General features: G+C 38.4%; 7 protein-coding genes across 9 annotated transcripts; 4 read left to right on the plus strand and 3 right to left on the minus strand.

Annotated features, from left to right (window-relative positions):
• The first annotated feature begins 1,026 nt into the window (after nucleotides 1–1,026).
• Nucleotides 1,027–2,618, plus strand: LOC107982044. Its single transcript, XM_016989208.2, has 3 exons — nucleotides 1,027–1,715; nucleotides 1,839–2,027; nucleotides 2,117–2,618. Exons 1-3 carry the CDS (start codon nucleotides 1,676–1,678, stop codon nucleotides 2,320–2,322), a joined length of 435 nt encoding a protein of 144 aa, XP_016844697.1. The 5' UTR covers nucleotides 1,027–1,675; the 3' UTR covers nucleotides 2,323–2,618.
• A 362-nt stretch (nucleotides 2,619–2,980) lies between these two features.
• LOC100121364 (ubiquitin carboxyl-terminal hydrolase MINDY-3 homolog) lies at nucleotides 2,981–5,625 on the plus strand. The gene is made up of 5 exons (XM_001604926.6): nucleotides 2,981–3,346; nucleotides 3,442–3,817; nucleotides 3,895–4,163; nucleotides 4,235–4,532; nucleotides 4,615–5,625. The coding sequence occupies exons 1-5, from the start codon at nucleotides 3,256–3,258 to the stop codon at nucleotides 4,919–4,921; spliced, it is 1,341 nt and encodes a 446-aa protein (XP_001604976.1). The 5' UTR covers nucleotides 2,981–3,255; the 3' UTR covers nucleotides 4,922–5,625.
• A 62-nt stretch (nucleotides 5,626–5,687) lies between these two features.
• Nucleotides 5,688–11,524, minus strand: LOC100121344 (acidic mammalian chitinase). 2 transcript variants are annotated; one of them, XM_032600785.1, is made up of 6 exons: nucleotides 11,138–11,524; nucleotides 7,170–7,379; nucleotides 6,814–7,089; nucleotides 6,490–6,726; nucleotides 5,991–6,414; nucleotides 5,688–5,908 (listed from the first exon to the last, which is right to left on the minus strand). In XM_032600785.1, the coding sequence occupies exons 2-6, from the start codon at nucleotides 7,238–7,240 to the stop codon at nucleotides 5,759–5,761; spliced, it is 1,158 nt and encodes a 385-aa protein (XP_032456676.1). In that variant the 5' UTR covers nucleotides 7,241–7,379; nucleotides 11,138–11,524; the 3' UTR covers nucleotides 5,688–5,758. The 2 variants fall into 2 exon arrangements, with proteins under 2 accessions (XP_032456676.1, XP_001604954.1); XM_001604904.6 differs by lacking the exon at nucleotides 11,138–11,524 and adding an exon at nucleotides 7,502–7,977.
• Nucleotides 9,691–14,991, plus strand: LOC100678452 (putative leucine-rich repeat-containing protein DDB_G0290503). The gene is made up of 3 exons (XM_008218744.4): nucleotides 9,691–9,958; nucleotides 10,144–12,033; nucleotides 12,459–14,991. Exons 2-3 carry the CDS (start codon nucleotides 11,911–11,913, stop codon nucleotides 14,313–14,315), a joined length of 1,980 nt encoding a protein of 659 aa, XP_008216966.1. The 5' UTR covers nucleotides 9,691–9,958; nucleotides 10,144–11,910; the 3' UTR covers nucleotides 14,316–14,991.
• Nucleotides 14,439–17,291, minus strand: LOC100113898 (SUZ domain-containing protein 1). 2 transcript variants are annotated; one of them, XM_001607113.6, is made up of 4 exons: nucleotides 16,551–17,291; nucleotides 16,020–16,087; nucleotides 15,764–15,938; nucleotides 14,439–15,678 (listed from the first exon to the last, which is right to left on the minus strand). In XM_001607113.6, the coding sequence occupies exons 1-4, from the start codon at nucleotides 16,602–16,604 to the stop codon at nucleotides 15,487–15,489; spliced, it is 489 nt and encodes a 162-aa protein (XP_001607163.1). In that variant the 5' UTR covers nucleotides 16,605–17,291; the 3' UTR covers nucleotides 14,439–15,486. The 2 variants fall into 2 exon arrangements, with proteins under 2 accessions (XP_001607163.1, XP_031787669.1); XM_031931809.2 differs by lacking the exon at nucleotides 16,551–17,291 and adding an exon at nucleotides 16,306–16,493 and having other exon boundaries at nucleotides 14,760–15,678.
• A 226-nt stretch (nucleotides 17,292–17,517) lies between these two features.
• Nucleotides 17,518–22,491, plus strand: LOC100121309 (VPS35 endosomal protein sorting factor-like). Its single transcript, XM_001604864.6, has 18 exons — nucleotides 17,518–17,763; nucleotides 17,887–17,974; nucleotides 18,049–18,270; nucleotides 18,335–18,497; nucleotides 18,558–18,766; nucleotides 18,836–18,966; nucleotides 19,044–19,220; nucleotides 19,302–19,643; nucleotides 19,718–19,818; nucleotides 19,892–20,073; nucleotides 20,156–20,299; nucleotides 20,367–20,530; nucleotides 20,621–20,783; nucleotides 20,861–21,053; nucleotides 21,143–21,282; nucleotides 21,367–21,528; nucleotides 21,598–21,864; nucleotides 21,943–22,491. The coding sequence occupies exons 1-18, from the start codon at nucleotides 17,747–17,749 to the stop codon at nucleotides 22,027–22,029; spliced, it is 2,952 nt and encodes a 983-aa protein (XP_001604914.2). The 5' UTR covers nucleotides 17,518–17,746; the 3' UTR covers nucleotides 22,030–22,491.
• On the minus strand, nucleotides 20,156–26,778 carry LOC100121289 (4-aminobutyrate aminotransferase, mitochondrial). The gene is made up of 9 exons (XM_001607065.6): nucleotides 26,563–26,778; nucleotides 24,642–24,931; nucleotides 24,461–24,547; nucleotides 24,183–24,378; nucleotides 23,927–24,099; nucleotides 23,491–23,631; nucleotides 23,264–23,421; nucleotides 22,920–23,188; nucleotides 20,156–22,835 (listed from the first exon to the last, which is right to left on the minus strand). The coding sequence occupies exons 1-9, from the start codon at nucleotides 26,603–26,605 to the stop codon at nucleotides 22,720–22,722; spliced, it is 1,473 nt and encodes a 490-aa protein (XP_001607115.2). The 5' UTR covers nucleotides 26,606–26,778; the 3' UTR covers nucleotides 20,156–22,719.
• Between the last annotated feature and the right edge of the window lie 41 nt (nucleotides 26,779–26,819).

Raw genomic sequence — 26,819 nt, forward strand, 5'->3', positions numbered from 1 at the left:
TATAATAAAAATACGCTTTTACCCTTCGACGTCTTAATCCCATAATACAGGCATAAATTTGAACTGTTTGTCGGGGATGATGGGAGGGTAGTTTCTGTGGAATTCTAGGCTAGACAAGTTTAGACATTTCAAGGAAATTTTCTATCTACGACTAGGGAACAGACATGGTTTTGCAATATACATATAAATACTTATGTACAATAGAAAATAGCATAAGCATACGTTATGTATCAATTTTTTGCTGATTCAGTACCTCTAGGTCCTAATATGATTAACTAAAAATTCATATGTTTGAGTAGTTTTTAAAACGGCAGCTCTCAATATGGTGGCTCAAAGAATAAAGATCTAACAGTACATGAATTCAGTCATCATGAATCTAATTTGATTTTGAAGCGTTATCTCTCATCTATATTATAATTGCGGAGAGAACAATAAGGTTAGTTTATGTATTAGAATTTACACACGTTTATACATCTACATATATTTTCATCCTTCGCGTCGCCATATTGACCACGTGAGCTCTTAATCGTTTAAACCATTACCATTAGCAAACCGATTTTCAAAACAATATTACTTAACAAGTATATTGCAGTAAAAGTCGTAACTCTTGTACTATTGTGTAAGATTTATGCTTAACTTTATTTTTAAAAAGGTTTTAAAAATCATGCCTGTTTCCTATTTTTCTTGTGCATGTAAACGGCATCAGTTTAAAATAGAGCTTTTGTCGTTCCATATTTATGCTTTGGCAGTTCTTAATAAACGTTCATATCATTAGCTATTTACATACACATATGGCTATGAGATAATGAACTGCAGGCCGATTTTTTATAAACGACTAAAATGAGCGTGGACAAAACAAGATGCAAGTCCCGTTGCTTTCGTTCGTTGGTTTTCGATTTGGTTGGGTATCAAGTTGAACGCGACAAATTTTATTTATTCAATAAGTTGCAGAAACAGTCCATAGAGAAAAATATTTCGAAACTTTTAAAGTATTATGTGTAAATTCGAGTCGCTCGGCACAAACTTGGGGGACTGATGCTCGCTGCATCATACGCAAACTTTGCACGTAAGCGTATACGTGCACAAAAGCGGCTGTAAGTTTCACCGATTAAAATACATAAAAAAAATTACGTATGCAAAATTGCACATGGACAACTATTAAACTCTTGTTTTTGCGCTATGTCAACATAAATCAAGCCACCTAGCTTTTTTGCGTACCAGACGAGCACTGTCATACAGGGCATAAAAAAATAGAAAATCGATGTAAATATTTAAATATTAGTTACTATTTTGCAAACAGCAAAAGTTTAAGGCTGCAAGCGTATTAGATATGCGCAATGCGCTTGCGCACTTGGACGCGCGCAGGGCCCAACCCACCCCTCTCTCTGCGCGAAAGTGGGGGTGCGTGGGCGTGCTCTTACGGCTATTGGAGGATGGTGAGAAAATAGTGGAGTGGGGGAAGGAGGCGCCTTTAAAGGGCCCTTCTGCGGCTCCGGTGTGCAGTACTACAAGTCAGTCTAACGCCGAATCTCGGAGAGTTAACAGCAAAATAAGTAAGATCAAGTGTGCCTCTGAAGTTTACGCTTACAGCAGAACTTTTCCACTTGCTTCGAGTTTTGCACGTCTGCTACAAGTTTTCATTTATCTTCGCACGCGTTTAAAATAGCTCAACACCATGAGTACGATTAAAGAGGAGAACAACTTCTTCTTCATCGGTACGTATTCGTTAGTTTTTTGTAAAAATCAAATTTGTAGCAAATCAAAGTGATTGCTAACAAATATTTTTGAAAATAGCCTCGTTGCTTATAAATAAAATATTATAATTATTTTCGTTACAGGTGACGGGACGGAGGTGCAGGTCAAAATCGAACCAACCATCGAAGTCATCGAAGAACAGTTTTTTGAACCATATAGCTTCGAAGGTCTCGTTAATGGTGACTTTGATTATTTATTAAGTGGAATGCGAGAGAAGGAAGAAGCGAAAGAATCAAAAAACAACCAGACCAACACTCCTGTAAGGCTTAATGGTAAGAATAATTTCAATCTTTTAACAGTTTTATGTTAATTCTTTTAATTTCGAAATCCGAAGTTCAATGCAATTTTTTCTCTGTTTCAGATACCGAATTTAAGATCCTAGAACATGCTACGAAGCTTAAAAGCTCGCGCGTCGCGTTGACCAGACTATCTAATGAGGAGATCCACGAGTGTCGCCGAAAAAGCGAAGCGAGGCGGGCAAAGAGCGTAGCCGAAGAACTGAAAATGAAACCAATGCTCATGCGACTAAGAGAAAGAAAGACAAAAGTTGTCTACTATCCTCGCTAATTTGTATTAGTATGTATTAGTAATAACAAATTACCTGATCACTTTTGGGCATTCCACCCTCGAAATTCGTGTTCAGGAGGCAATAATACAGAAAAAAAACCTTGGTGATCTACTGGTCATTCAAGTCCGACGAAAAGTGCTCAGCGCCTAGCCTATATGTACCATAGTAATATTATTAATTAATTAAGAAATAAAAAACCATTTTTTTATAATTAAAAATTATTTTCTTATGTACAGTATTCAACGCTCACCCATAAACCTATTACATATTATTATATAATTTATTCATCACGTATTTTCTGAATTTGAATACGTGGAAGCTGGCCTTAACGATGGTATAGGCGATATTCATCATTGAAGAAAAATCGTTTCGGATTTTACAGCCGGAAATAAAATTCAATAAATTTTGTTCTCTTGGTATCTTACATCTCCTCGCTCAAATAGCCGACAAATTTCGTTTCGAGTCTCTCGTCTAATATTATATTATTATCTTCCACGCTTGTGGAATAAAATTTTTGAATATCCGAATTCGAATCACGCGCCGCACGAGCTTGCAGTGCATTCCGCGCTATATCAACTTTCGAAACGCAAGCCAGACAGAAACGACAAAAACCCTATATCCTCACCTCTATATAGATTAAGAGTCAATCGACAGCGCTGGTGTTTCGCGAGTCGCGAAAAAACTTCGCGACAATCAAAGATAGGAGCTAGTCTCCCTGGATAGGAGAATGGCGCCGCACTTGGTAATTGTATGTGGCTGCAAATAGGTTATGGACACTTGTTTAGAAGTATTCTCGCGGTAGGTATTGAGAAGAGAGAGAGAAAGAGAGAAGCCGCAGCAGTCGATCAGCAGCAGCTGCAGCCGCTCCCGTCTTTTCACGGCGCGCTTTAATCCCCCGTGATTAAGAAGCCGGCTCGCGCTCGCGCGGGGTCATGGCGGTACACGAGGATCTCGTCGCCGACGTTAAAAGCCTGCTCTGGGGCCCGACAGTCAAGGAGGACGTGTTCAAGCGATGGGCTCAAGGTAAACTGTTGGTTCTCTGACGTCACCCTCGCCACGACTATGTGTGTTATTACTTATACCTGCTTGAAATACTATATACATCTCTTGCCCTTCAGGATTCTATTTCAGTCCTCACGAGCATACGGCTTTGATCCAGGCAGAGGGTGGGCCATGTGCAGTGATAGCTCCGTTGCAGGCTTTCATCCTGAAGCAACTGCTCGCCGAGAGCGACATATCTACCTGGCATGAGATCAAACCCGAAAAGTGTGACCAGCTTCTCGTCAAGGCTATGGCCGAGACCCTTACTCAAGCGGCTGAGCCCACTAATCTAAAGTACTCAGTTTTACTTATGGATAAGCCAAATAACACAGTCAATGGTGAAGTGCCTGTCGAGGAACAGATGAATGTCGAAGAGGAGCCATGCACTGAGGATTCGAGCGCTGCACCTGTTGAGCCAGTTATAGAATCTGACGTTTTTCATTCAGGACTGAGGTTCGTGCCACTTCTTTGATGTCTATATATCGTTTACTTAAAGGTTCATTCTAATGTTGCCTTTGTTTATAATGCAGGTTTTACTCGTTAGCTAGTGTCGAAGAAGTAGAACAATTTTTTACCGAGAATATCAGTGTGTTTAAGGAGCAGTTTGGTGTACTGCTACTGTTGTACTCGGTCATATGTACAAAAGGAATACCTCAGATGCGATTAGAAATATCAGACTTGACCGATCCTCTAATTCACTCTACCTTTGGATATGGAAGTCAGAGCTTAATCAATTTAATGTTAAGTGGTAGAGCCGTGAGCAATGTGTGGGATCACGATCAAGACGTCGGGGGACTTAGTAAGATATGCATTGATTTTACATGGTTGTTGAATATTGAAAGTGGTGCTAAAACAATTCTCTCATTACAGAACTGAAAGGTATCGATAAGCAGAACGCCGTAGGATTTTTAACGTTACTAGAAACATTGAGATACATTGAAGTCGGTTCTTTTCTCAAGTCGCCATCCAATCCTGTGTGGGTTTTGGGCTCAGAAACGCATTTGACAGTCTTGTTTTCAAACGAGAAGAGATTAGTGAGCGCCGAAACACCGGCTGAACAGGCAAAACGCATCTTCAGAAAGTATGACAACGATGGAAATAATTTCATCCCAACGGATTCTTTACAAAATGTATTAGCTGAACTTGGATTATTTTCCGATTCTGAATAGTGAGTATTTCAAATGTCTTGATGGTCTTACAATTCTTCCCAAAAATACTTATAACAGCTATTTCATTGGTGACAATTACAGCGTTGAGATTATGAAGAAAAAGCTTGATCGACACGGCGATGGCATAATTTTACTTACCGTTTTTATGTACGAGTTTTTCCCAGAAGAGCTCAGAACTTATCCAGATACGTTCGTTCTCTATCATTATAATGGTTTACCAAGAAGTAATCCTGACAACCAAGTAAAGTATCATAGAGGTCAAGCGATTTTATTAGAAAGTACCGTAGAATCTATTTTAGATAGCAATCCTATGCTGACAGTGCTACAGACAAAGTGGCCAAGTATTGAAGTACAGTGGGACATAAATCAAAATCCCAGTATCAATTAAATATTCGAAAGTGTACTAGTACAGTGCGGATAGTAAACTGGTACGTTAAACGATGTGGTCGAGCGCGATACACGCTTGCGCTGGCTTGTTTTATCAGAGACTGACGAAAAATCGCAAGAAAAATAACGATGCAGACATTAATCCTCGCTGGCCTTACAAAAATCTCAGATTATACTCCAAAGATTTTAATAAACTTTTTGAGGATTGGAGATTATAGGATTTAGACATCTAAAGTTTCATGCTGAAACTTAACATACAAGTTCCACAAATGCTTGCATCTCGATGAATCTATTTGCGTTTCTCTGGGCACGCGTGAAAAACGTTTTCTAAGAAGCAAAACTTATAGATAGTTTGCTGCTTTATTAAAATAAAAGTACTCTTTTTTGCGCAAAGTATCATATTAAAGATCTACTATGTAATTACTTATTCCAAAATAATGTTAAAAGTGTACAAAACATTGTGAATAATAGATAAAGTCAAGGATAGTTTCTATTATAAGTTTGCATGATTTCAGAATTGATCTTTTTTACGTTTTAATTAAATAACTCATTTTTGTGTAGTTAACTTATACATTAAAAAATTATTACACAATAAGTCATTGACTATTTCTTAAATGATCCATTTGAAATCTTGCATAAAATATCCTGCAGGGACTATAAGCAAGTATGTAATAGTAAAATAAACTATCAGTTACCTAAATATTATTTATGTGATAAATCATTGATTACTTTTAAGAAGATGAGAGATTTTTTTAAACAAGTCAGTGTTTCATAAAATCTATAAATACTTTATTTACAACTTAGATATTACCAGTCTTTGAAAAGTTAAAAGACATTCTTAAACTAATTTTGGTTTTGAATTGAAAATCTTTTTTACAATACTTGTCAAGGGAAATCTGTGATTTGGTGTACATGTTGAATTCCAATCATCTGTATTTAATGAAAATACCATTGCACCTTTGAAGCCATTAGATTTAATCCATGTTGCCTAAAAATTACAATTGAGTTTATGAGATTTAATGACTTTTGTATCGTTTCGCCAAATTATTTGAGTAAATAAATTTGTTCACCTTATAGGTAACACTGGTAACGTCGTCGTATGATATCCATTCATTATTCTTGTATGTGTATGGTACATGACTGTCATTAACAAAAACTCGCACCGCGCCATTCTTCAAAAATTTGCATACTTCAGGATAAGTTACAAAACCCATATGTCCCGTATCCCCGTAACCGCGAGCAGGTGCTTGCAATTTGTGGTTTGAGGGGTTGTACAATTTGTAGGAATGGCCATACAATGGAATGCCTATAACTATTTTTTCTCGGGGCATTCCTTTCAAAACCCAATAGTTTGCTGAGAAATTCACGTTCAAGGATGTCAAATATCCCGTTTCCAAAGATCGCGGATACAAAGGAGAATTCAAATCCGTGACTGGATAATACCAAATATAAAAATGGTAATCATAAGACATCAGATTTATAAAGTCAACATGCCTACAAAGAACAACAGATGTTTTGGTAAATGAAATAAACTCAGGTCATGCATTGAAAATTACTAAAATTGCATACTCTGAAAATTCTGGTACTATATAACTTTGGTCAATGATGGCTTGAGGAGCAGCAACTGCAGCTGACAGTGTCAGCTTCTGACCACTTCGATCAAATTCTTTCCTCAATTCATAAGCCAATTGCACAAAATGTATTTTCTGTCTATCAGCTTTGTGAGCCCAGGCAGGAAACTCCCAATCGAGATCCAGTCCATCCAAGTTGAGAGTTTTTGTAGCATTTAACACCGACCTTATGAAGCTTTAAAATTAAAAAGTCACCTGTTAGTTCAGCAAAACTAGGATATCTCTTATATCAACAGAGCAGTAAAATAAACACTAGAATTACGTTTTTCTGTTGGCATGGTTCAGCACCATTTCAGGATATCCAGATTCATTGTCAGCACCTCCAACGCTGACCATGATTTTCAAGTTGGGCTCAAACTTCTTCAGCTCCACCATCTCTCTGTATATGGACAAATCCTCTCCCAAATCCAAGGTGCAGTTCACCACAGAAGCAAATCCTACAATGATGTGTGTGCAGAGATGAGGATCCACATTATTGGGTGTCAACTGAGAGGATGAGTTATCCCTTCTCTTTGTGTAGTAGCACACAACAAAGTGCCTGTAAAAATTCATGAATCATCCAAGATCATACAAAGCTCAGAGAGACTGCACAGTACGTAAACTACAAAGGAAACTCACTCGTCGATGGGCTTTATGGTGGATCCAAACGCCGTGGAATTGGTGGCATTGTGGTGCCAGAACCAATGCATCCAGGATGGCACTTTGACATTGTGGACCAGCTTCTCCTCTGCGATGGCAGTCTTGAAGAAGTTGTAAGCCAAGAGTCCCAGAGAAGTGAATCCCAGCAGGAATATGACGATCACAACGACGACGTTGTAGCAGGAAAACCTGAAAAATCAAAAAGGCATAAGCACATAAAGAACGAAGGAATAAAGTCCGTAGGTCAGAGCGCAACAAGTCGCTCTAGATTTCCCCTCCCCGACTCAAACGCTCGCAATGATTATATGTACTTTTGTTTTCCAGCCAGCAAAGTGTAGTCGGCCTCGGGCACAAGGACTTTGTGAACCATTGATTCTGCGCGCGCTTTCAACACGACAACCAATTAAACACGCGACCGAAAGCTGCACACGCGGAAAAGTACAATAGTGTACAAGCGCGAAAATGCTCGTACTGATAGGTATAGACGAGAGGTGCACGAACGATATCAGCTGGGGCCGATCATCACAAAACAAGATAAGGTGAAAATAACGCAGCCAGTGATGAGAGAAAGAGAGAGAGTTTGATCGTCGATAAGATAGCGGATGAGAGCTTTGTCACTGTTGCAGATTATTATTCATTTTATAGAGACACTGCGGCGCGTAACGCACCGCGACCGTCCGAGCGTCAATTCAAGCGGCGACTGTCGACGACGACGACTGGCTGCATATGCATAGGCTCTACACTGTGATGCAGCTGATGCGTGTGTAGCTCCTCGCCCCACCGACGCGATTCAGGTACACGGTGGCGCGTAGAGTGCGCTATATATATATATATATATATATATATATATATATATATACATATAGGACGTGTAAAGGGACAGCCTCGGTCGGTATAAAAGAACGTAGGGTATTTTTAGGTCGACTAGCTGTGATGACGCGGTCCAGCCGTTTACGTTGAAAGCGCTTGGAAACAACTTTGCGCAGGTATAATACGATTAATTTAAAAAACAATCTCAATGATTTTTTTAAAATAAAAACTCTGTATCGCAAAATTGAATCGTTGATTCAGACGTTGATACATACATACAAATATGCGCGTCAATATCGCTCTCGAAGCAAACTGGATTATAACGAGGCTTTATCGAATATAATGCTATTGGCCTGGAAAATTCGTAACTGAGGATAGAACATTCCAGGCTGATGTATTCGAGCTTTGTTGTTCTCTGCACATATGACACACTCTGTGCGCTTTCAATAACGCGCGCGCTATTTCAGATCTATTTCTGGATATTATTTTGACACGTGATATGCGGCGCGGCTTTGAACAAAAAAAATATCAAAACATCGCGATATACGAAAACAGCGTAATCTTAAAAATAGTTGTACGCGCGTGCGAAAAATTTTGACGGATAATATAAAGTCATGGCTTTTTTTAATCTGCTGTGTAGACTGTAAGCTTGCTGTGTGTTCTTATATACTTTGAATTTAGAAACGACTGAATGTGCTTTGGAAAAATCGGTATACATAGTTCTTTTTCGATGCGTCGACGTCCCATGTACTGTCATGCCGTCGGAATTTTCCTTGACATGCTATAATTAAATTTCGAGTTTACATGGCAGTTCATGACATCCCATCGGACGATTATAAATTGTGAAACGAATTTTAATTACTGTCGAATACTTATACGGCCGCTTATCATTGGAAAATCCATCATTTTAACGCAAATAAGCAATGCGACAAAATATTTTCTATCTATAAGAATCAGCATGAGCCAATCGATCGCGTCCTTACATCCTACAATACGCAAAGCTTCACTACATCGAAGCTAACAAACTCGTCAGAGTAAAATATATAGTAAACTTTCATATATTGTACTAGCCATGAATTCAGAAAGCCCTGACACACTGTGCGAGATACTTTTTGTACGACCAGCCGCATTTTAGCGCACCGTATAAGAGCCCAGGTAATATATAGTACATCCCCCCCCCCTGAAAATCACCGAAGGGGAGCTGACGCCGAGAGAGAAATCGCGAAAATAAAAAGGGACGATTCTAACGTCGGCCCATAGGATGACGAGCCATAGCGACAACTTTTTTTTTTGCTTCGCGATTTGAATACATCGTTATATTTAGACATGTTAACAGCTGATGCTAAAGGTTGCACGTCATCGCAGGTGCACACGTGTGTTAATTATTAATTTGACGTAACGATCGATTATAAAAACTTGTGTAGGAATAAAATGGTACGATTTTATTTTTATGCAACGTTCTTGCGTACGTACTATTTTCACGAGTTTTACATTTTTAAACTTTATAATAGGCGTTTTCTTATCTCTATACTTATCGTTTGCAAAATTTAGTATATACACCACAGCTATAGCTGTACTATAATGCAAAATTAATAATTATCGATGCAGCTACAGCTGACACATAGTTTTTACACTATTTACGATAAGGAATGAACGTTATAGTTCGCAAAACACTGTAGTAAATATTTCAGTGAATTGTACGACACGAAGAGAAAGCCAAATGAAAAAAATAAGCAAAAAGTTGAGGGAATAATTTAGCACGAAAGGACTAACGGTCGAAAAATATAAACACGCGAGCCTATGTTTCGCTTTCTTGTGCAAAATTGAGAGTTATTTTCCGTGCGAGAGTCTGGAGAACACAATATAGTCTATATAAATATTATATATGAAAGCGAGAGCGACACAGTATGATATACCTATAGCGAACCGACGGTTAGAACAATGGATATGCAATGCACGTAAGTATAGTTTGCGAATAATTGGCATTTAAGGAAAAAAGTGGCAACTCCGGGTATTATATTATCTATTTATAAAAAAAATAAAATAAAGTAACATCAGTTTAATACACTTTTAACGCTGCGTTTTAAAGACCACATATAAAAGGGAAAGAGATTGATAATGTATTTTATTTTGTTTAATATAGATTCGAGATAATAACTGCTCTACATCTATGAAATAGAATTACCGAAGCTTTATTTAGACGACCTAATTAGGCAGGATAAAATTTTGTAAAGTTGTCTAAAAAAACTTCACTAAAAAAATTATTAACGAAATAATCGCGCAACAATCTCGGATAAACAGCTGATCTACTCTATCACATACATATGCTATATGTATATTCATTTAATATTCGATAGGTATTATTATTTTTATTTAGAAAATCGCAACAATAGCCAATTATAACAGCGTTTACGAAAAAATAAAACGAGCCGGATTCTCGAAAGATTAACTTAGATTATAATTACTCATATCATGCAGCCGCAGTGAAGTGAAAAACGCGGCTACTGCAGTGTTTACAATCAGCAAACGCGCAGCTGCATAATTGTGTCGTTCAGTTCGCAGTTGTATAATGAATTTTATCATGCATTATACGTCCGATTCGCTTGTATGTATGTATGCTCTATCAAAACGTTAGATCGAAAAAAATCGCAGCTCCTGTTATTACCGTAACGGCGCGATTTCTCTCTTTTGCTATAACTGTATGTACACTACAATACATATATTTACGTATTTATGCAAATTTTTCCCAATACTTTTCACAGAATTTCTTGCCTTAAAATGCAAAAACTCGTGTGCATTTTATTTTCAAAATTGCCAACACGACGCCTATGGTTAGCAAAGCTTTACGGTTTCGCATTGCAGCGTAAAAAACTGTTCCAGTACACGATCCCATTGGAACTTCCATATAGGTACGAATGCGTACTGCAGTCGGGAAACGTGAGAAAGCGTAAATAAAGGTTGGATTACTTCAAATAACAATTGCGGCAGCGAAAGCACGCTGCAATGCCTGCAATTCACCGCTCGCCGTTGAATCGAACAAAACGAGCACTGTGTTCTCTCTCTCTCTCTCTCTCCGGCTCTGAAATGTTCGTAAACAAAGACGTGATTATTCGACTTCTCAGAATCGTTATACTTACCTATTACACCCGAAAATAATCAATCCATACGAAAGTAAAGCTAATAAAACGGAAGCCTGTGTTTGTGAGAAATTACGACAGTGAGAACCCTAAGAGGGCAAAAAAAGATCGAGCCAAGGCATCATCCAGTTGCGACTCCCATAAGAAACCACGACTGTATAGCCACTATATAGCCAGTACAGCAGCAGCGACCTCTTGCTCAGAGTAATCTCAAGTAATCTTGGCCGCGAGTCGAGTAGCACACACTACACAGCCATATCCGCAGAGCCGCGCAAGGCTTGACATGCCTACGTGTGTATACGCGAGTAGCCGAGCGCTAGTGCTGCTGCGGTGTCGTCGCTCTCTTTTCCCGTTCTACTCGCGCGTGTGCGTGTACCCATTTGCGCGCGCGCGTAAACACTGCATCAGCCCGCCCAATATCGCGCTGTCGTCGCGCGATACAAGAATTTGGCCCCTCGTGATCTTCAGAAGCTCTTTCAAAACCTGCGCTGGACCTGTGGGATTCGCGGAGGAGGCCAGCAGCGACTGAGGACATAGTATCATCGAGGTGGTGCAGCGCGCTGGCAACGCTGTCAAGTTTGTTGCTCAGCATTCGTGTGTGTGTGCGTATATACGCGCATTGTGATTTTATATAGCCGTATATAGCTGCGACGAGAGTGGAGGGAAGAGAGAAGCGCAGCCTTCTCGGGACGCCGATGACACTGTCGCGTCAGAGCCGCCGCGGCTGATTCGCGCCAAAAGCTGGGCTCCCCGGGGCCACATCAGCCGCGGCCATGGAAACACTGGAGAAGAGCCGCAATTGCCGATTATGCGGCAAGAACTCTGGCATAGCCGTCGACATCTTCGACAAGAACGAGAGCCACGTGCGGAAGATCAACGCTATACTTCCTATTCTGGTCAGTCGCAGTTCTCGGTTTTTTTCCGCTAAGCTCATACTTTCACACGCGCGAGTCCTATTTGTTTGTTCTTACCTACAGTTGCAGCTTTCGGGAGCATTGATTTTTGCGTTAATCTTTTCGCGCGGTACTTATAAACTAAACCGATCGATCAGATGACGCTGTGCGAAACGAGAGTCGGCCTTGTTGGTGTTTACAGCAACTCCGCGCTGCGCGATGAGATACCTGTTGTTGATGTTGTGGTGGTGGTGGCTTGACATATCGCGCGACTGCTGATTTGCGATGCAGCGTTTTGCGCGCGCTTGGAATAAACCAAGTTCTTACATATTTGCAAAATTTGATTTCGTTCGAGATTCATTAATGTTACTAACAACCACCATCTTGATTTGCGTATGAATATTAATGCATACTGCTCTGTTACACAGGTACACGAGATGGATTTGCTGCCAAAACAAATGTGCCATCGCTGCAGTTACAAGCTGGAGGAATTCTACAAATTTTATGTTGAGTGCGCAAAAACAGACACCGAACTCAAGAGTCAATTATCTTGGATGAGGAAGGAAAATCTGGAAGAGAAAATTGTCACTCCCATGGTGAAGGTGAACAGATTCAAAATCAAGACAGAACCACCGGATCACGACCCCAATGACCCTGATAGTGTTTTTGGGAAAATGAATGAAAACTCGTTGGTTTTTCCTGCTACTATTTTACACAGTTATGACTTTGATGCAAGTCCTATGCTGACTTGCTCACGCTGTCGCTGTATCTGCAATGGAAATATTAACATTAGCAAGCAATCTCCTAAGGAAGTGAAAGAACTTACGAAAGAAGTGGAAAATCAACCGCATGGTTCTGCTGATATTCCTGATGTCTTGAAAAAAAGTGATGAATCCTTGAATGAACCTAGTGAACCTAAAAGTGTAAATACAAATTTTAATGACAAGGACATTATTCAAGACAATCGTCTTAAAGAAAAAAGTGTGCAAGAAACCCCAGTAATTAACCTTACCAATTGTAGTAGTAATAAGTCTACAAAGGTTAATGGTATTAAAATTTTGAAAACTGAAAACTTAAATAGAGCTTTAAGACCTAGGAAAGGTTCAGTCGATTACATAGGACAGAAGAAGAAAGATGTGGCTTCAAATTTGAAAACAAAGTTAAAAAGCAAACTGGATATGCTTAGTCCATCAGTTATAACTCCAGCTAACATAAAAGTTACTCAAGCTAATTTGATTCACCCAGGACCTATTATCAAGCTTGAAAAACTAGACGATGCTATGAAAACTCTGAGAGTTCGTAAGAATTTAGAAGAATTTAATAGAAGAGTGAAGGAATATCAGCGTAAAAAAAATCAGGAAACCGTCAATGATAACCACAATCGAAGAAACTTTCGTAAAGATGACATTTTTTCCAAACAAAGAACAGAAGATGATGACCAAATGCGAAGATATTTACGCAGAGAAGAAAAGCAACGAAGAAAAAGTCTACATAAACAAGAAAACATATTTGGAAAAAGAATATGTACAGATGATTCTAGAAGAAAGAGCTTTCAAAAAGATGAAAGTTTAAATCAAAAAAGTTTAGAGAAAAATGATAATTCAAACAGAAAAAGTCTACAAAGAGATGAAGTGAAGAGTAACAAAAATCTACAAAATGAAAATAGGACAAACTTAAAAAAAGACACAAATGAAAATGTTACAAGAGTTATGGAATTACAAATAAAACAAGAGACATCGAACAAGGCAACTCCAAGCAATAAACTACCTGGAATAGAAACTGTGCAAGAAAAATCTTGTAGAGTGGACATTTCTAAAGAAGTGATAATAGAAAACTCTGAGGACAGACTAACTTCTGATTCTGTTAAATTAGAAAAAGATTATACGTGTAATGTAGATTATCCAAGAATTAAAATAAAAAGACATTTACCTGGATCAAATTATCCAGTGCTAGAAGATAGTACATTGGAACTTAACTCAACAGAACATAATGAAGAAACAACTAATCAAAAATCTTGTAGTAAAGCTACTAATAATATTTCTCCAAAACATTTAAGAAGTGATGATAGAAAACTAAAAAGATTTAAAGAGAAAAGCAAAATAGGGAGAGTATCCAAAACAAAAAGAAAAGGGATGACTATTATTAAAGTTAAAAGAAAAGATTTTGAAAAAGAATCATCAATTGGTGCGTCACAGACTGACTTCATAAAATACTATTGTGAAGAATGCGACACAAGTTTCAGAAACAAAGAATTGTACAAGTTGCATCCTTGTTATCAGAACTAAAGTGAATTTAATTATGTTCCCAGTGAATATTTATATTTGAATATTTAACGTTGAATATTATTATTCCTTTATTGTTTAATAACATTAAAGTTTTGCAAATGATATCTAGCTAATTTTATTTTATTTTTTTGACATGCAGATATCTATTGCACATTTACTTATTAGCTAGTTAATGTTATAATTCAAAATTTTGTTTGTAATATAACTTCACCTCTCTGTCATTTTAAGTAAAAAAGGTGATCTGACAAGTTATGGACATTGTTTTAGAAGGAATGGGATATTTCTTAATGATTAAACTAGTATGTTGACTTTGAGTATCTCTGTCATTTATGACAAAATGTATATTTTATAATAAATACAAAAAATATATGTTTATTAAAAAACTCTCAAAAAAAATCTTGACAATTGCAATCAATGACATTATTTTTATAGTCGAGGTGTATCTTATTATTTCACATTTCAATGAATCTTAATCAATTTTATAGTAATAACAAGCCTAATATTGAATACGCAGACTCACTGTGATATTTCAAAAGAGTAATAATAATTAAGTCTAAAAGTAAGTAGTCTAATAAAAAAAAAATAATACAAAAATTTCACAACAGTTGCTTGTTCAAAATTGTTAAGTTAATCATAATATTTGGATTTTTAAATAAACGTTATACTTTCTAATAAATAATTTTAAAATTATTTTCTTTTACCCCTAATTGGCTATTTCTATGCTTAAATTGTGATTTTGCACTCTTGCCATGAGAATTAGACATTTTCTACAAATATAACAACTATGTTCTCAATGAAATATGGAAATTATATTCATATATATATATTTATAAATTTTTTTAATAAAACATCTTTTATTTTGAAATTACGTAACTTGATGAAGTGTCAAATTGTTACATCGACAATAAGCAGCGTCGCACAGTCATGGCTATTTTGACTCTGATTGTACAAAGGCATCATCGTTCTTGTGTTTTTTATCTGTGAACGCAGCTTTACAGAAAACAGTTGTCATAGCACTTCCAATGCAGCATAGAAGTGCTGTGCCCGGATCCAGAGCACTTGTAGCAGTCCGCTGCTTTCGGCCTCATAGCCGTCTCTTTCCCTTTCCATATCAAGGGTAAGAGAAAAGAGCAACAAGATGGGTAATTACAGTTGAACATTTTCATACACGCTACCTGCGTACATTGAATCCTTTGGTTCCATCTGGCCCTGTTGGCATTCTTGTGATATTTGTTGGTAAATTATTTCCACCAGCTACTAATGGTTTTCCTTGTATCCTATTGACTTCCGGTATTATTTTCTCCTCAGGGCTCTTCTCTTCTCCCAATATTCTTCTTCTTGCTTCTGCATACTCTTGTTCTCTCTAAAGAGCATAGCAACAAATTATTGTGGCAGATATCCTAAAAGATTCAGTTTATAATTGTTTATAAAATAAAAGAGGTTTATACCTGTTTTAAAGATTTGATGGGTTGCTTTGGTTTATCACCATTTAACAGTGGTCCGTCACCTTGTGAATTCCTGTCTGGTCTCTTCAGTATTTTAACAGTAGGTTTTGGAGTATACTGTGATCGCATGGTTTCATCTCCGAGTATAATTATTCTTGTGTCCGAATTGCGATCTTTGCTACAGTTGTAAAAGAATGCAAAAATTACAATCACAAACAGGTTTGTCAACAAAGGACAATACAAATCAGAGTCAACATACTTCCTGGACTCGTCCTCAAGTCCATCTGTGGGGTTGACCACAAGAGCTTTGAGTTTCTTGTCGAGTGCCTGCAACAGAGAAGATAAAAACAGTCTTCAGTCGGGTTGAGACACCAACAGCAAAAGGAAGACTATGCATTTCGCGAAAAAAAATTGACAGTGAAAGTATACTGCAAAGCCTCCGGATTACTAGAAGAGAGGGCAGAGAGCGCGAGAAAAGAGCTGCAGACTCGCTTATAGGTATATATAATACGCGCATATATCCAGCTTCGACTTTCTCTTCTCACCTCTCGTATTTTCGTAATCGAGCATAATGATGTAATTGAAAATTCTTTTCTTAGACTAACGCGGGGGCTACGGTCCATTCAACTCTCGCTCGGAAGGAAAAATATCTCGGCTATAACGTGCGCATAGCGCGCGTCAACTTTTAAGGTTAAGTATACCGTTGCGCTGGTCTGGCTCTCCAAAACGATATAATGTTAGCCTACATACACGGGCATATAATTTTCCAACTTTGTTCCACGTTACTCACCCCCGACTCCTCCATCTCCTCCCAGCTCTCGAAGACGTCTTCGACGGCCGACATTGGTTAGGATTGATCTTCTGTCTGTCCCTTTCGCTGCCTCCGTCTCTCTTCCTCTCTGCGACTGTTCTCAGATTTGAGATGGAGCTGGTGTACGTATCGCCTCGCGGATGATGAAGAGGACTACCTAATATAATGTGCGGAAAATCGCCGTCTCGAGGACAAGAGGAGACACACGCACACACACACACACCGCGAGGCGAACGACACGACGAGGAGAAAAGAGAGAGGCCAAATATCGCAAGGAGAGCCTCGGACACGGACCTGCCAACGCACGCCTCTAACACCCAATCGATTTATAGTGTCTAGAGTCTAGTCTCTCTGTGCATACGAGGCGCAGCTGCTATAATATAATACGCCGATTATTGTCACGGGATCGTCGTTGGCGTTGATCATAGGAATTGATTTTTTATGAGAAATTTATGCTTGTGCAGGGGTTTCTTCTTCGATCCGAGAGACATCTTATAGCGCAACGAAAGTTTATTTTTAGATCGTGATTGGATATACAGAGAAGTTTGATTAGTCACAGCTTTATCGATCGGAGTTCCATTTCGGAGCAGGAAAAAGTTTGAATAAAACCTTTGACTATGTCTTTAACGACTTGAAGCTTTGATAGTTTGTATTAAAACTGTGTAAAAGAGGCTGAATTGATAACGCGAAAAGTCGATTATTTACAAATTTCAAATGACAAAGTTGGCAGAATGGACGCATGCGCGCGATCAAAGTTCGCGATTCAAAAACCGCACCGCAGCTGTTCGAACATGGCGCAATAGAATCAAAGGATACTCAATACCTTACACTATATGTATACCTATAGCTCTGTGTGTATAATATTTATAGAGCCCAGCTCTGTGGCGCCACTACATGCACCGATGGCAACGCCCCCGCTCCGACACTCCGTCGGTAGTGCAGAGACGGACACACGCACGATGATCCGGTTCGAATGTATCGAAGGGGAGTCGTCCGCTCCTAGCCTCTCCTTTCGCGACACTTGTTTTTTAATACAACGCTTCTCGTCATTTGAGATGATGATAATTACGAAAACACAGTGCAGATGATACGGGTGAAAGTATTGAGGCAGCTGTTGGATTAGGAAAGGACATATATCCGCTCTTCACCGTCGCGCGACGTCTGCTATCGCCAAAATGACGGACTACGAGTGGTAATTCTCGCTTTATGAATGATGTTTTGAAAAGTTTAAAGAGCCGCGATGATTTTTTTAGCGTCTATAGCCGCTTGTGCAGAGTCGGAGGAATTTAACTTACGAGTGTGCGGTTTGTTGCAGGTTTGCGAGACCAGTTGATTACGAGGCAAGGAGACCTGTAAATTTGGAAGAAGCAAATGATCATCCACTAAAACCTGTCACTGTAACGGTAAATAAATGTGCTATTGTCCATCTGTTCGATTGTTTTCATTTGTTGTAATTCGGTTTTCAATGCTTTTCTAGGTGATGGATGGCCGGAGTGCAATCAGACGTGGCACTCTGCGAAGTACAACAAGTACCAGTTCTTCTACGAGAACTCCAACTCCTACACAAACTACAGTTCCTGTTAATATTGGTTCGATAGCAGATCCATTGTCCAGTCACTCGTCTCTCGATGGCTCTGACCCACTCACTCAATTTGTCAGGGAGGAAATGGATCCTCTCTCTAAAATGGCATCGGATGAGGTGAAATATGAAAGATCAAAGATCAAACAGACAAAATGTCAACTTGTTTTATAACTTATTGTAGTGGGACTACTCCGCTAATGCCAATGCAGTTGGAAGGAAGGCAAAGGATAAATTGGATGAGATAGTTGAGCCCTGGGCAGCTAGGAAAGCACTGGTGCTCAATAAATATACAACTTTAGAAAAGCTATCAATTGTTACAAGTTTTCTACCAGGAGGAGAAAAAGGTATTTTACAAAATTCATAAAATAAATGTTGTGTGCATTGCTTATCCCAATTTTTTGCAGTTATTATGAAAGTTCAACCAAGTGGATCATTGGTTGATAAAGTGAAAACAAGATTAGAGCAATTGGATGATTTTGAAGATGGTTCAGTGAGACAAATGCATGGATTGTCTCAGCAAGAATATATGGCTCGAATTGAACAATTAAATAATGAACTTGTAAATGCTTGGCACTCTGATCATCGAGTCAAAGCATTGAAAATTGCTATTCAAGTAAATAATTTGAACTGAACATTAATTAATTTTTATTCAAGCTCTTAATGAAATATTTATTTTATACAGTGTGCAAAGTTACTGGTAGATACATCCGTGATATCTTTTTATCCAAGTAAATATGTACTTGTAACAGATATTTTGGACATATTTGGAAAATTAGTCTACGAAAGATTAAAAGTTAAAGCAGAATATATCAAGTATGTGAAACTTAATTATAATTCTGATACTCTTTGAAATGTTTTTCGTTCTAATAACAACTTTTTATGTGCTCTAGACCCGGCAGCAAAACGCCTACAAGCCTACCAGATAATTTTACACCCGATATGGTACCAGAAAATGCAAAAGAAACTTGTCAAAATTGGTTTTATAAAATAGCATCTATAAGAGAACTGGTCCCTAGATTATATGTGGAAATGGCAATAATAAAATCATATAGTTTTTTAACGACTAGGTAACTTACAATAAAAATTATCATTCTACATCTGAAACTTTTCACTTTTACTAATAGATTTTTTATTTATTCTACATTTAGCGAATTTAGCACAATTTTGATGCGACTAACTAGAATGATTCGAGGAATCGGCGATCCTCTAGTAGCTGTATACGCAAGGTGTTATTTATGCCGAGTTGGTTTTGCGCTCAAAACTTCTGATCTTGATTTCGTAAAGGAGAATTTTTACGACTTTCTTTATGCTTACAAACAACTTTTTTCCACGTCTGTTAAAGGCGATTTGTTGAAACAAAATCTTTGTCTACATTCATATTTAAATCTTTATACACCAGCTTTGGATTGGATTTTACAAGTTATGGCTGCTACTGCTAGTGAAAATCTTTTGAATGAAGTTTTGCTTAGGTGTAAGCAGCAACCTAACAGGTACCTTAGGCGGAATTTTTTATCTTTCGATTATAATAAATATGAAAATAGTAATGATTTCGATTTTCTTTCAGTGCTTTATTATTGAATACGATTCTAACTTCTTTCAAGCCTATTTATATTGTATCCCGTGCAATGGAATTTGTTAATTTAATAGAAACGTGCCAAGATAATGGTAATATATTTTTCTTTCAATTCTCCAATAAATACTTGATTATATGTTATTGATTGATTGTGATCTTATGCAGGCTATCCACAATATCTTTTGTATAGAAGCTTAGGTGAATGTTTGATAAAAGAATCTCCTCCAAAAGAAGATTGTCAACATATTTTAAATACAGTATGGAAGTATATGAAGGGATTGAATAATTACACGAGATTTATGCATGTAATGGAAGTATGGATTCAGTTTACTTGTATCCATTTTTCTGTGAGTATATTTTCTTATAATTATACAGTGATTATTTTTTGTTTTGAATTGACCAACTTGTTTGTCTTGCTATCCTTTGCAGGCTAGTGAAATAAATTTGTTTTTGGGTGAAATTATAAATCAATTGGGACCAAGCAGAGCATTCGAACACTTTTATCCACAGCTGCAGAACATTGCTGAAAAGATTGTTGCTAATACTCAGGATTTTGATTCTTTACTAACAATGGTGAGTATTTTATATCTATATTCATTAATACAATAACATTCAGTATAGTGACCCTTTATAATTCCAGGATAATTTTTTACCACTGATAGATCTGTTTCAAAAGGAAAGCATAAAAGTGGAAGTTTGCAAGACAGTCGTAGAAGGTCTAAGTAAACAAAGCAGTCCAATAGTAGATCCTATAATGATAAATGCTCTCATGTTTATTATGAGGATAATGCACGACTCGGTCAGGTACACATTTTCGTAATAACATCAATTTTAACACAGTCCTATATGTATGTACATTAATACACTCTTAGATATTACTGACGTACATTACAGCGCGCTTACAGTTGAAGATGAGAAAAGACAGATCGGTCAGTTGATATGTGGTCTCATTCTGAGGGTGGATTACGGTCGAGATTTTGAGAAGCAATTGAATTTTTATGTGGAAGCGCGGGCTGCCTTTCACAATCTTGATAGTGTGCATATGCAGCTTGTACAGGTATAGCGTTAGAAGTTTTTTTAAAATTATTTTTTTCATCTGAAATGAATTAATCGTTCAATTATTATTTCTTCCAGTGTGTAAATAGATTATCTGTTGATACTAGAAAAATTGTTCGCGGCCACCATACTAGAAGAACGTCGGCTTTTGTAAGAGCTTGCGCTGCATTTTGTTTCATTACTATTCCATCATTAACGTTAGTTCATACCAGGCTTCAATTGTATTTATTGTCAGGACAAGTAGCACTTCTAAATCAGTGTTATGGTCAAGGTAAAGCACACGAACAATGAATTATCATTATCGTTTAAACTTTTTATAATTATTTGTCCGTTATTAATCTCGATAAATATTTCCGTTAGCCGATTCATGTTTCAAGGCTGCTCTAAGTTTAGTGCCAGAGATGCCGAAAAATTTCGACATCGATGGACGAAGTAAGAGCACTGAACCATATTTGCTCACCTATCTTTCGAATTTCCTTTCTACTTTGCTCGTCGTACCGGTATGAATGATTCATTGATATTATTCAGTAAAACGCAAGTTTTAGCCATTTAATAGACACTCAGATACACTTTTTACGCAATAGGACAGTCCAGAGCACGGGGTTTTGTATTTAATGAGAGGCCTTCTTAACGTGGTTCAACGTTACTTTGTCGAGGACACTGCGACCAAATCACATTTGTATCTAAGGGTATTAGATCTTTTGTCTACAGTTACTCAAGAAACTTATCCATATCACGTTGACAAGGTACACATTTAACTTTTTGTTTTAAATACGCATTGTTTTCTTACCATTAATCGTCGAACCCAAAACCAGGTCGACTCTAACGACAAACTGTACGGCTCTGATCAAAAATTCATCATCGAAGTCAACAAGATATGTTCTAAAGTTATGGAAGAACTATTGAATCACTTGAAGAACTTGGGTGAAGCTGATCAATTGAAGAAACAGTCTGCTCTCGCCCTAGCTCTCTTCGAGCGCATGATCTTACGGGCAGATTTGACGGACTCGTCATTATCGCATGTTGCTGTAAATTTATGGAATTTGTCTCAAAAACACGATACCGTTAATAGCAAACTGAGAGTAAGGCATAATTTATACTTTTTATTGCCTGTTAATAAGTAATAAACGAATACTCAATGCAAGGCTTAATGTTTTTAGCTGACGACGTTGGAGTACATGGTGCGCAAGAGCCATTTGCCACAATTTCAACACTTTGCTGAAATGCTCAAGAAAATGTCCAAGTAAGAGGGAACTTTTAAGTCTGATATGTGTATAATATGAATTTGTAAAACAATGAAGGCTTCCTTAAAGGACCAGTATTATATAAGTACATCGATAATAAATCGTTCGAATTGTTTGTGCGTCGTGAAGAAGAAGAAAGAAAGAAAGAAAGAAAGAAATAATAAGAATTATAAAAGCATTCGTTTGCTGTGAGCAGTTTTTATACGTATAAAAAATCGACAATGCTGAGATAGTGAAAATTGTAAATTATATCTTTATAGAAATACAAACTGGTAGTCCAGTAAAAATATAAACAGCATTAATTCTCTTATATTTGATATACCAAAGGCGCGCAACGAAAATAATAATGTACAAATTTACGGTGCGACTGAACCGCACAAAGATTCGCGTAATACAATGTTTAAAACATCAAAATATACATCGTAACGTTTGATATACAATAAAAAAGAGATAGGTACAACAAAATTTACTCTAAAACTAAGTTGGAAAATACTTTTGACTTATGCGTGTATGTAAAATCGAGTAATACGATAAATTGCCTATCGAACTCGTTAATATCCTGCTGTACAAAAATAAAATCCTGCAAACATTCAGCCCCTGACTGTAAACGACTATTGTCATAATTGCTTCGGATGCTCGTATATGTTTATGGAAGACTCTTGATTCTTGAGGTTACTCGTGTTTGCTTGGCGTTTATCCCTTGAGAACGGAGCGCAGGTTGTCGAGGAAAATGTTGGCGTGGTGCTCGGTGAACGTGAGAGCCGGTCTCAAACGAACAGCCTTTTCACCGCAGCCTCCCGCTTGAATGCCTACGATTTTGAAAATGGAAATTACAGAAATGTATAGCGAACGGATAATAATCTAATTCAAGTGAACAGGTGCATCACACTCACCATTCTGCAGCAACTTCTTGATCGTCGCATCCCTGAGTTGGGCAGTGGCACAGTCGAAAGCGATGAAGGTTCCTCTACCGCGTGACGAATTGATAGAGTTCGGGAACTCGTTTTCTAATTTTTTCAAATGGTCTAACGTGTAGTTCCCGACTCTGGTCACTCTGTCCAGCAGATTCTCCTTTTCTATGACGTCGACGATAGCTTCCAAAAGTATCAGTTTGCTGGGATCGCCCATCCACGTGTTGAACACGCGGTACGACTGCTTTGGTCTGAGAATAGACGAAGATACTATTGGTAGAATCATTGAAAATTGGTTATACGAGCAAATGGGAAAAATCAATTACTTCATTTCTTCGAGATGATAGTAGCCTCCCATTTGCATTTTCTTACTGAAAGTGACGATGTGGGGCGGAGAATCGAGATTAAAGTGCTCGTGACACCACATTTTGCCGGTTGGGCCACCACCGGTTTGTACTTCGTCGATCAACAAGGCGCCTCCGTGCTGAAAGGTAACGAACGCCGTTGTTAGAGAAAAAATTATTTGATCGAATTATCAACGTAGCTCACATACTTTTCTAGTTATTTGCTGAAGCTTTTGGAAGAAATAGGGCGAGCCATGGTTGTCGCCACCTTCGGCTTGAATAGGCTCGACTATCACTCCTGCCACAGGAACCTTTTTCTCCTTCGCGTATATTTCGAACAGCTCGTCAACCTGCACTTATTATATGCGTGTTCATTTGAATTCTCTGAGATCATCGTTATATTTTTTCATTTAAATTACTGAAATTGGCTAAAAATACACTATTGGTGATTTTACGCGATGAACCCTGGAATAGTCTTTGATTAAAATTTTTCATACACTCCAGCAAGTCCAGACAAGAACAGATTGATCAAAAATTTCCTACAAATGTCGTAATACATTGTTTGAAAAAAAAACTTGCCGACATTAGACCGAAAGCACATTAAAAAGAGATCAAATGAAAAAGAAAACAGTACAGTGGACATACCCTAGCCAAACAGCGTTCGTCCTCTTCCTTGTTTTCGCGCTCATTAGCTTCGAGCGGGTACTTGTAACGCGGGAACGGCGCGATCGGCCAGTCGAAAGCCGGTACGTCGATTTTGTGAATATATTTACTGTGCGTCGTCGACAACGAACCGAGCGTTCTCCCATGGAAAGCACCTGTAGGTGAAAATTTGGGAATCTAATTATTCGTTTAACTCCGAGTGTTGATTGTACATTCAAATAAGCTCTTTGATAACGACCATCGAACGACATGATCGAGTAACGCGGTGAGCCGGGAACCTTGTTGATCATGCAGCTCTCCATCTCTTCTTTGGTAAAGGGTTCGCCGTGCCTGTGCTTATCCGCGTACCATATGAAGATGTTTTTGAACGAGTTCTCGTTCGAGCACGAGCCGCACATCATCGTCGTTATGCACGAAAATCCAGGCGGTGCTACCTGTAATAATGGAGTAGAGACGAATCGATAGATGTGGAGACAATTGGTGTGAATAGTTTGGAAGAGGCGTGATTTAACTTACTCCCTTTCGGAGCAGGACTTTCTTCAACTTCTCCGGCCAGTCACGGTTGGGGAACACTCCGAGTGCCGGTCGATTCGCGATCATTTTCTGAAAAAATAAATTTAATCGACTGTTGCTCAAAATCATCTTTCCCCCAAAACAAGAACAAAAGCTATACCAAACATATATGCAACAATTTCACCTGATTATGTGGATCGGTAAGCGCCTTCAGCATAGCCGGATGGTTATAGCCCAAGGGCATCGATGATATCTGCATGTAGACATCCAAGAGCATATTACCATCGACATCGGCGAGGTAATTGCCGGCCGATTTTTCGTAATCGGCAAAAAGCTGGACCGAGCCGGCTTGCTGCATGTCGTTGAGCTCGCGGAAGAGTTCCTTGCTCTTGGGGCCGGGCACCTCGCAGGTGACCTGCGGCGCCGAGGGCTCGTCGGCCAGCGCCTGGGTCGCCAGACTCCGGGACAAAGGGCCTGAAAACAAAAAAAAAAAAAAAGAAGCGTAGAGAATGTATAAGAGAGGATAATTACGGTACAGGGGAAGCCGCAGACGCGTAGTTATTTCAAAACCGGCCTGAGAGAGCTGGTCTGACCTGATCGCTCGTACTTCCTTATGGGGCCGATGCTTATTTTTTGCTAAAATTTACGGGGAGATCGGTCTAGTTTTTATTTTTGGACGTATTTTATCGATCGCGTGGTTCGAATTATAATATGGAGATAGGGGGGGCTATACACGACACGAATAATTTTTATAGCTCGATGCCTCGAATCTATATAGATTTAAATTTGTTCGTTTGATGAGACTCTTTTATCTCGACGAGATATGCTGCAGAACAATATGACGATTGAAATGATCCGTGTGCTTTATTTTGACAAAATTATATTTCATTTGAATTATAATATATTTGACGATAAGTGGAAATTTACGTTACGTTTTATCAAGATCTAATACAATTTCCATTAGACACGTAAGTACACCAATCAATCTCAAAAGATGATAAACAATTACAAATTATCGATTAGCAGTAGAGATAATACGAGCTTCCCACATAATAGTACGATATGCATCTAAAAACGTCGACGCTTATCATAATAAGTTTGATCTGTATACGAACGAAAGTAATTAAATGCAGAAATTAACGTTAACAAGTTATTGGCTGGTATTGAAAGTGTTAAAAATAAATAAGCTAGATTGATTTATTCCATAAGCATTACACGTAATCCTATTTATCAAAAAAAAAAAAAAAAAGTTGTAAACTGCATAAGACTCTAGCTTAAGCTTAAAAATTGAACCAACAGCCGATAAACAATGCAAAGAAATAAAAAGCTTCGAGCTTTACGACTCGAGGCAAATAAAACCATTTAAAAGCGATACACCAGCCGCAGAGATTCAAAAAGTATACACACACATAGCGTCGCGGTGTCCTTCGTGCATAAATTGAGCGATTAGGTTTAACTGATGCCAGTTAGGAACAATTGAGTATATAACGTATACGGCGAGAAGCAAGTCGTCCCCATACGCTATCTGTGCCTGCCCTTTTTGACATTGCCCACATCGCAAGCGTTTTGGGTGTACGATACGTGACGCTGTAGTGCATAATACGCGTGTCGTCGTCCTGAATTAATGAACTAATTGAAGTTGAAGTAAAAAAAAAAAAATTAAAATCGTTTATCACTGTTATCGCGAAAATTTGGGTCGGGCAATTTGACGCTCCGGTGTGCATATTATAATCACCGCGCGGTATAAGGTGTACGAAAAAAGAATACAATCTTCCGATACGATGATAGTGTAAAAAGCGTCTCGTATTGTTTTACTCGCAATTAAGATCGTATCCGCGCATTATGTAAGTAAACAAATCTATCGTCGCCGAATCATCCGAGAGCTGTATAAAAAAGATAAAATAAGAAAGCCCGGCCGATGTCAGAGATATTTTGGAACATCAATTTCTTTCTGTACAAGAAAAAAAAATTCACTCGAGGTCGAGAGCACCCACATCTCCCTGCTGAGGAAAATCAATGGTGCTCCAGAGGTGTGCGCGGGCGCGAAACCCCTTTGATGTTACATAGAGATAAAACTATGCGTATATTATGAATTAAATGCAAACCTCGAAGGGCCTTAAGTCCCGGCAGAGCTTTGAGGACCATCATCCTTGAAAGCTTCCTGTGCTTTTCTCCTGATCCTTGACTATACACGAGTATCACTCGCGGATTCGCGATTACAATAGTAGACTTTCTCCTCCAAAGGCTCGAGCGCGAGTGGAGCGAAAGCGCGCGCGCATCGTCAGAGCCGGAGTAGTAGTCTCCGTAGCGCTGTTGTCGAACTTTTCCGCTCCCCCTCTGATTTATATAGGCATGTGCGGTA

Source organism: Nasonia vitripennis, chromosome 5 (assembly GCF_009193385.2).
Source record: "Nasonia vitripennis strain AsymCx chromosome 5, Nvit_psr_1.1, whole genome shotgun sequence".
Taxonomy (NCBI): Eukaryota; Metazoa; Arthropoda; class Insecta; order Hymenoptera; family Pteromalidae; genus Nasonia; species Nasonia vitripennis.

Excerpts from the sequence above, each read along its gene's own strand:
- LOC100121344 (XM_001604904.6), bottom strand. The coding sequence starts at position 7,560 with ATGGTTCACAAAGTCCTTGTGCCCGAGGCCGACTACACTTTGCTGGCT. Across the intron at positions 6,727-6,813 it reads AACCATGCCAACAGAAAAAC|CTTCATAAGGTCGGTGTTAA; the intron begins GTAATTCTAGTG and ends TTAATTTTAAAG. Across the intron at positions 6,415-6,489 it reads ATAGTACCAGAATTTTCAGA|GCATGTTGACTTTATAAATC; the intron begins GTATGCAATTTT and ends TGTTCTTTGTAG.
- LOC100113898 (XM_031931809.2), bottom strand. The coding sequence starts at position 16,383 with ATGGACCGTAGCCCCCGCGTTAGTCTAAGAAAAGAATTTTCAATTACA. Across the intron at positions 16,088-16,305 it reads CGATTACGAAAATACGAGAG|GCACTCGACAAGAAACTCAA; the intron begins GTGAGAAGAGAA and ends TCTCTGTTGCAG. Across the intron at positions 15,679-15,763 it reads CCATCAAATCTTTAAAACAG|AGAGAACAAGAGTATGCAGA; the intron begins GTATAAACCTCT and ends TATGCTCTTTAG.
- LOC100678452 (XM_008218744.4), top strand. The coding sequence starts at position 11,911 with ATGGAAACACTGGAGAAGAGCCGCAATTGCCGATTATGCGGCAAGAAC. Across the intron at positions 12,034-12,458 it reads ACGCTATACTTCCTATTCTG|GTACACGAGATGGATTTGCT; the intron begins GTCAGTCGCAGT and ends TCTGTTACACAG.
- LOC100121289 (XM_001607065.6), bottom strand. The coding sequence starts at position 26,605 with ATGATGGTCCTCAAAGCTCTGCCGGGACTTAAGGCCCTTCGAG. Across the intron at positions 24,548-24,641 it reads TTACCGATCCACATAATCAG|AAAATGATCGCGAATCGACC; the intron begins GTGAAATTGTTG and ends TTATTTTTTCAG. Across the intron at positions 24,100-24,182 it reads CTCGATCATGTCGTTCGATG|GTGCTTTCCATGGGAGAACG; the intron begins GTCGTTATCAAA and ends TTTCACCTACAG.
- LOC107982044 (XM_016989208.2), top strand. The coding sequence starts at position 1,676 with ATGAGTACGATTAAAGAGGAGAACAACTTCTTCTTCATCG. Across the intron at positions 1,716-1,838 it reads GAACAACTTCTTCTTCATCG|GTGACGGGACGGAGGTGCAG; the intron begins GTACGTATTCGT and ends TTTTCGTTACAG. Across the intron at positions 2,028-2,116 it reads CACTCCTGTAAGGCTTAATG|ATACCGAATTTAAGATCCTA; the intron begins GTAAGAATAATT and ends TCTCTGTTTCAG.
- LOC100121309 (XM_001604864.6), top strand. Across the intron at positions 20,074-20,155 it reads TTACTTGTATCCATTTTTCT|GCTAGTGAAATAAATTTGTT; the intron begins GTGAGTATATTT and ends TATCCTTTGCAG. Across the intron at positions 20,784-20,860 it reads TGCATATGCAGCTTGTACAG|TGTGTAAATAGATTATCTGT; the intron begins GTATAGCGTTAG and ends TATTTCTTCCAG.
- LOC100121364 (XM_001604926.6), top strand. The coding sequence starts at position 3,256 with ATGGCGGTACACGAGGATCTCGTCGCCGACGTTAAAAGCCTGCTCTGG. Across the intron at positions 3,818-3,894 it reads GTTTTTCATTCAGGACTGAG|GTTTTACTCGTTAGCTAGTG; the intron begins GTTCGTGCCACT and ends TTTATAATGCAG. Across the intron at positions 4,164-4,234 it reads TCAAGACGTCGGGGGACTTA|AACTGAAAGGTATCGATAAG; the intron begins GTAAGATATGCA and ends CTCTCATTACAG.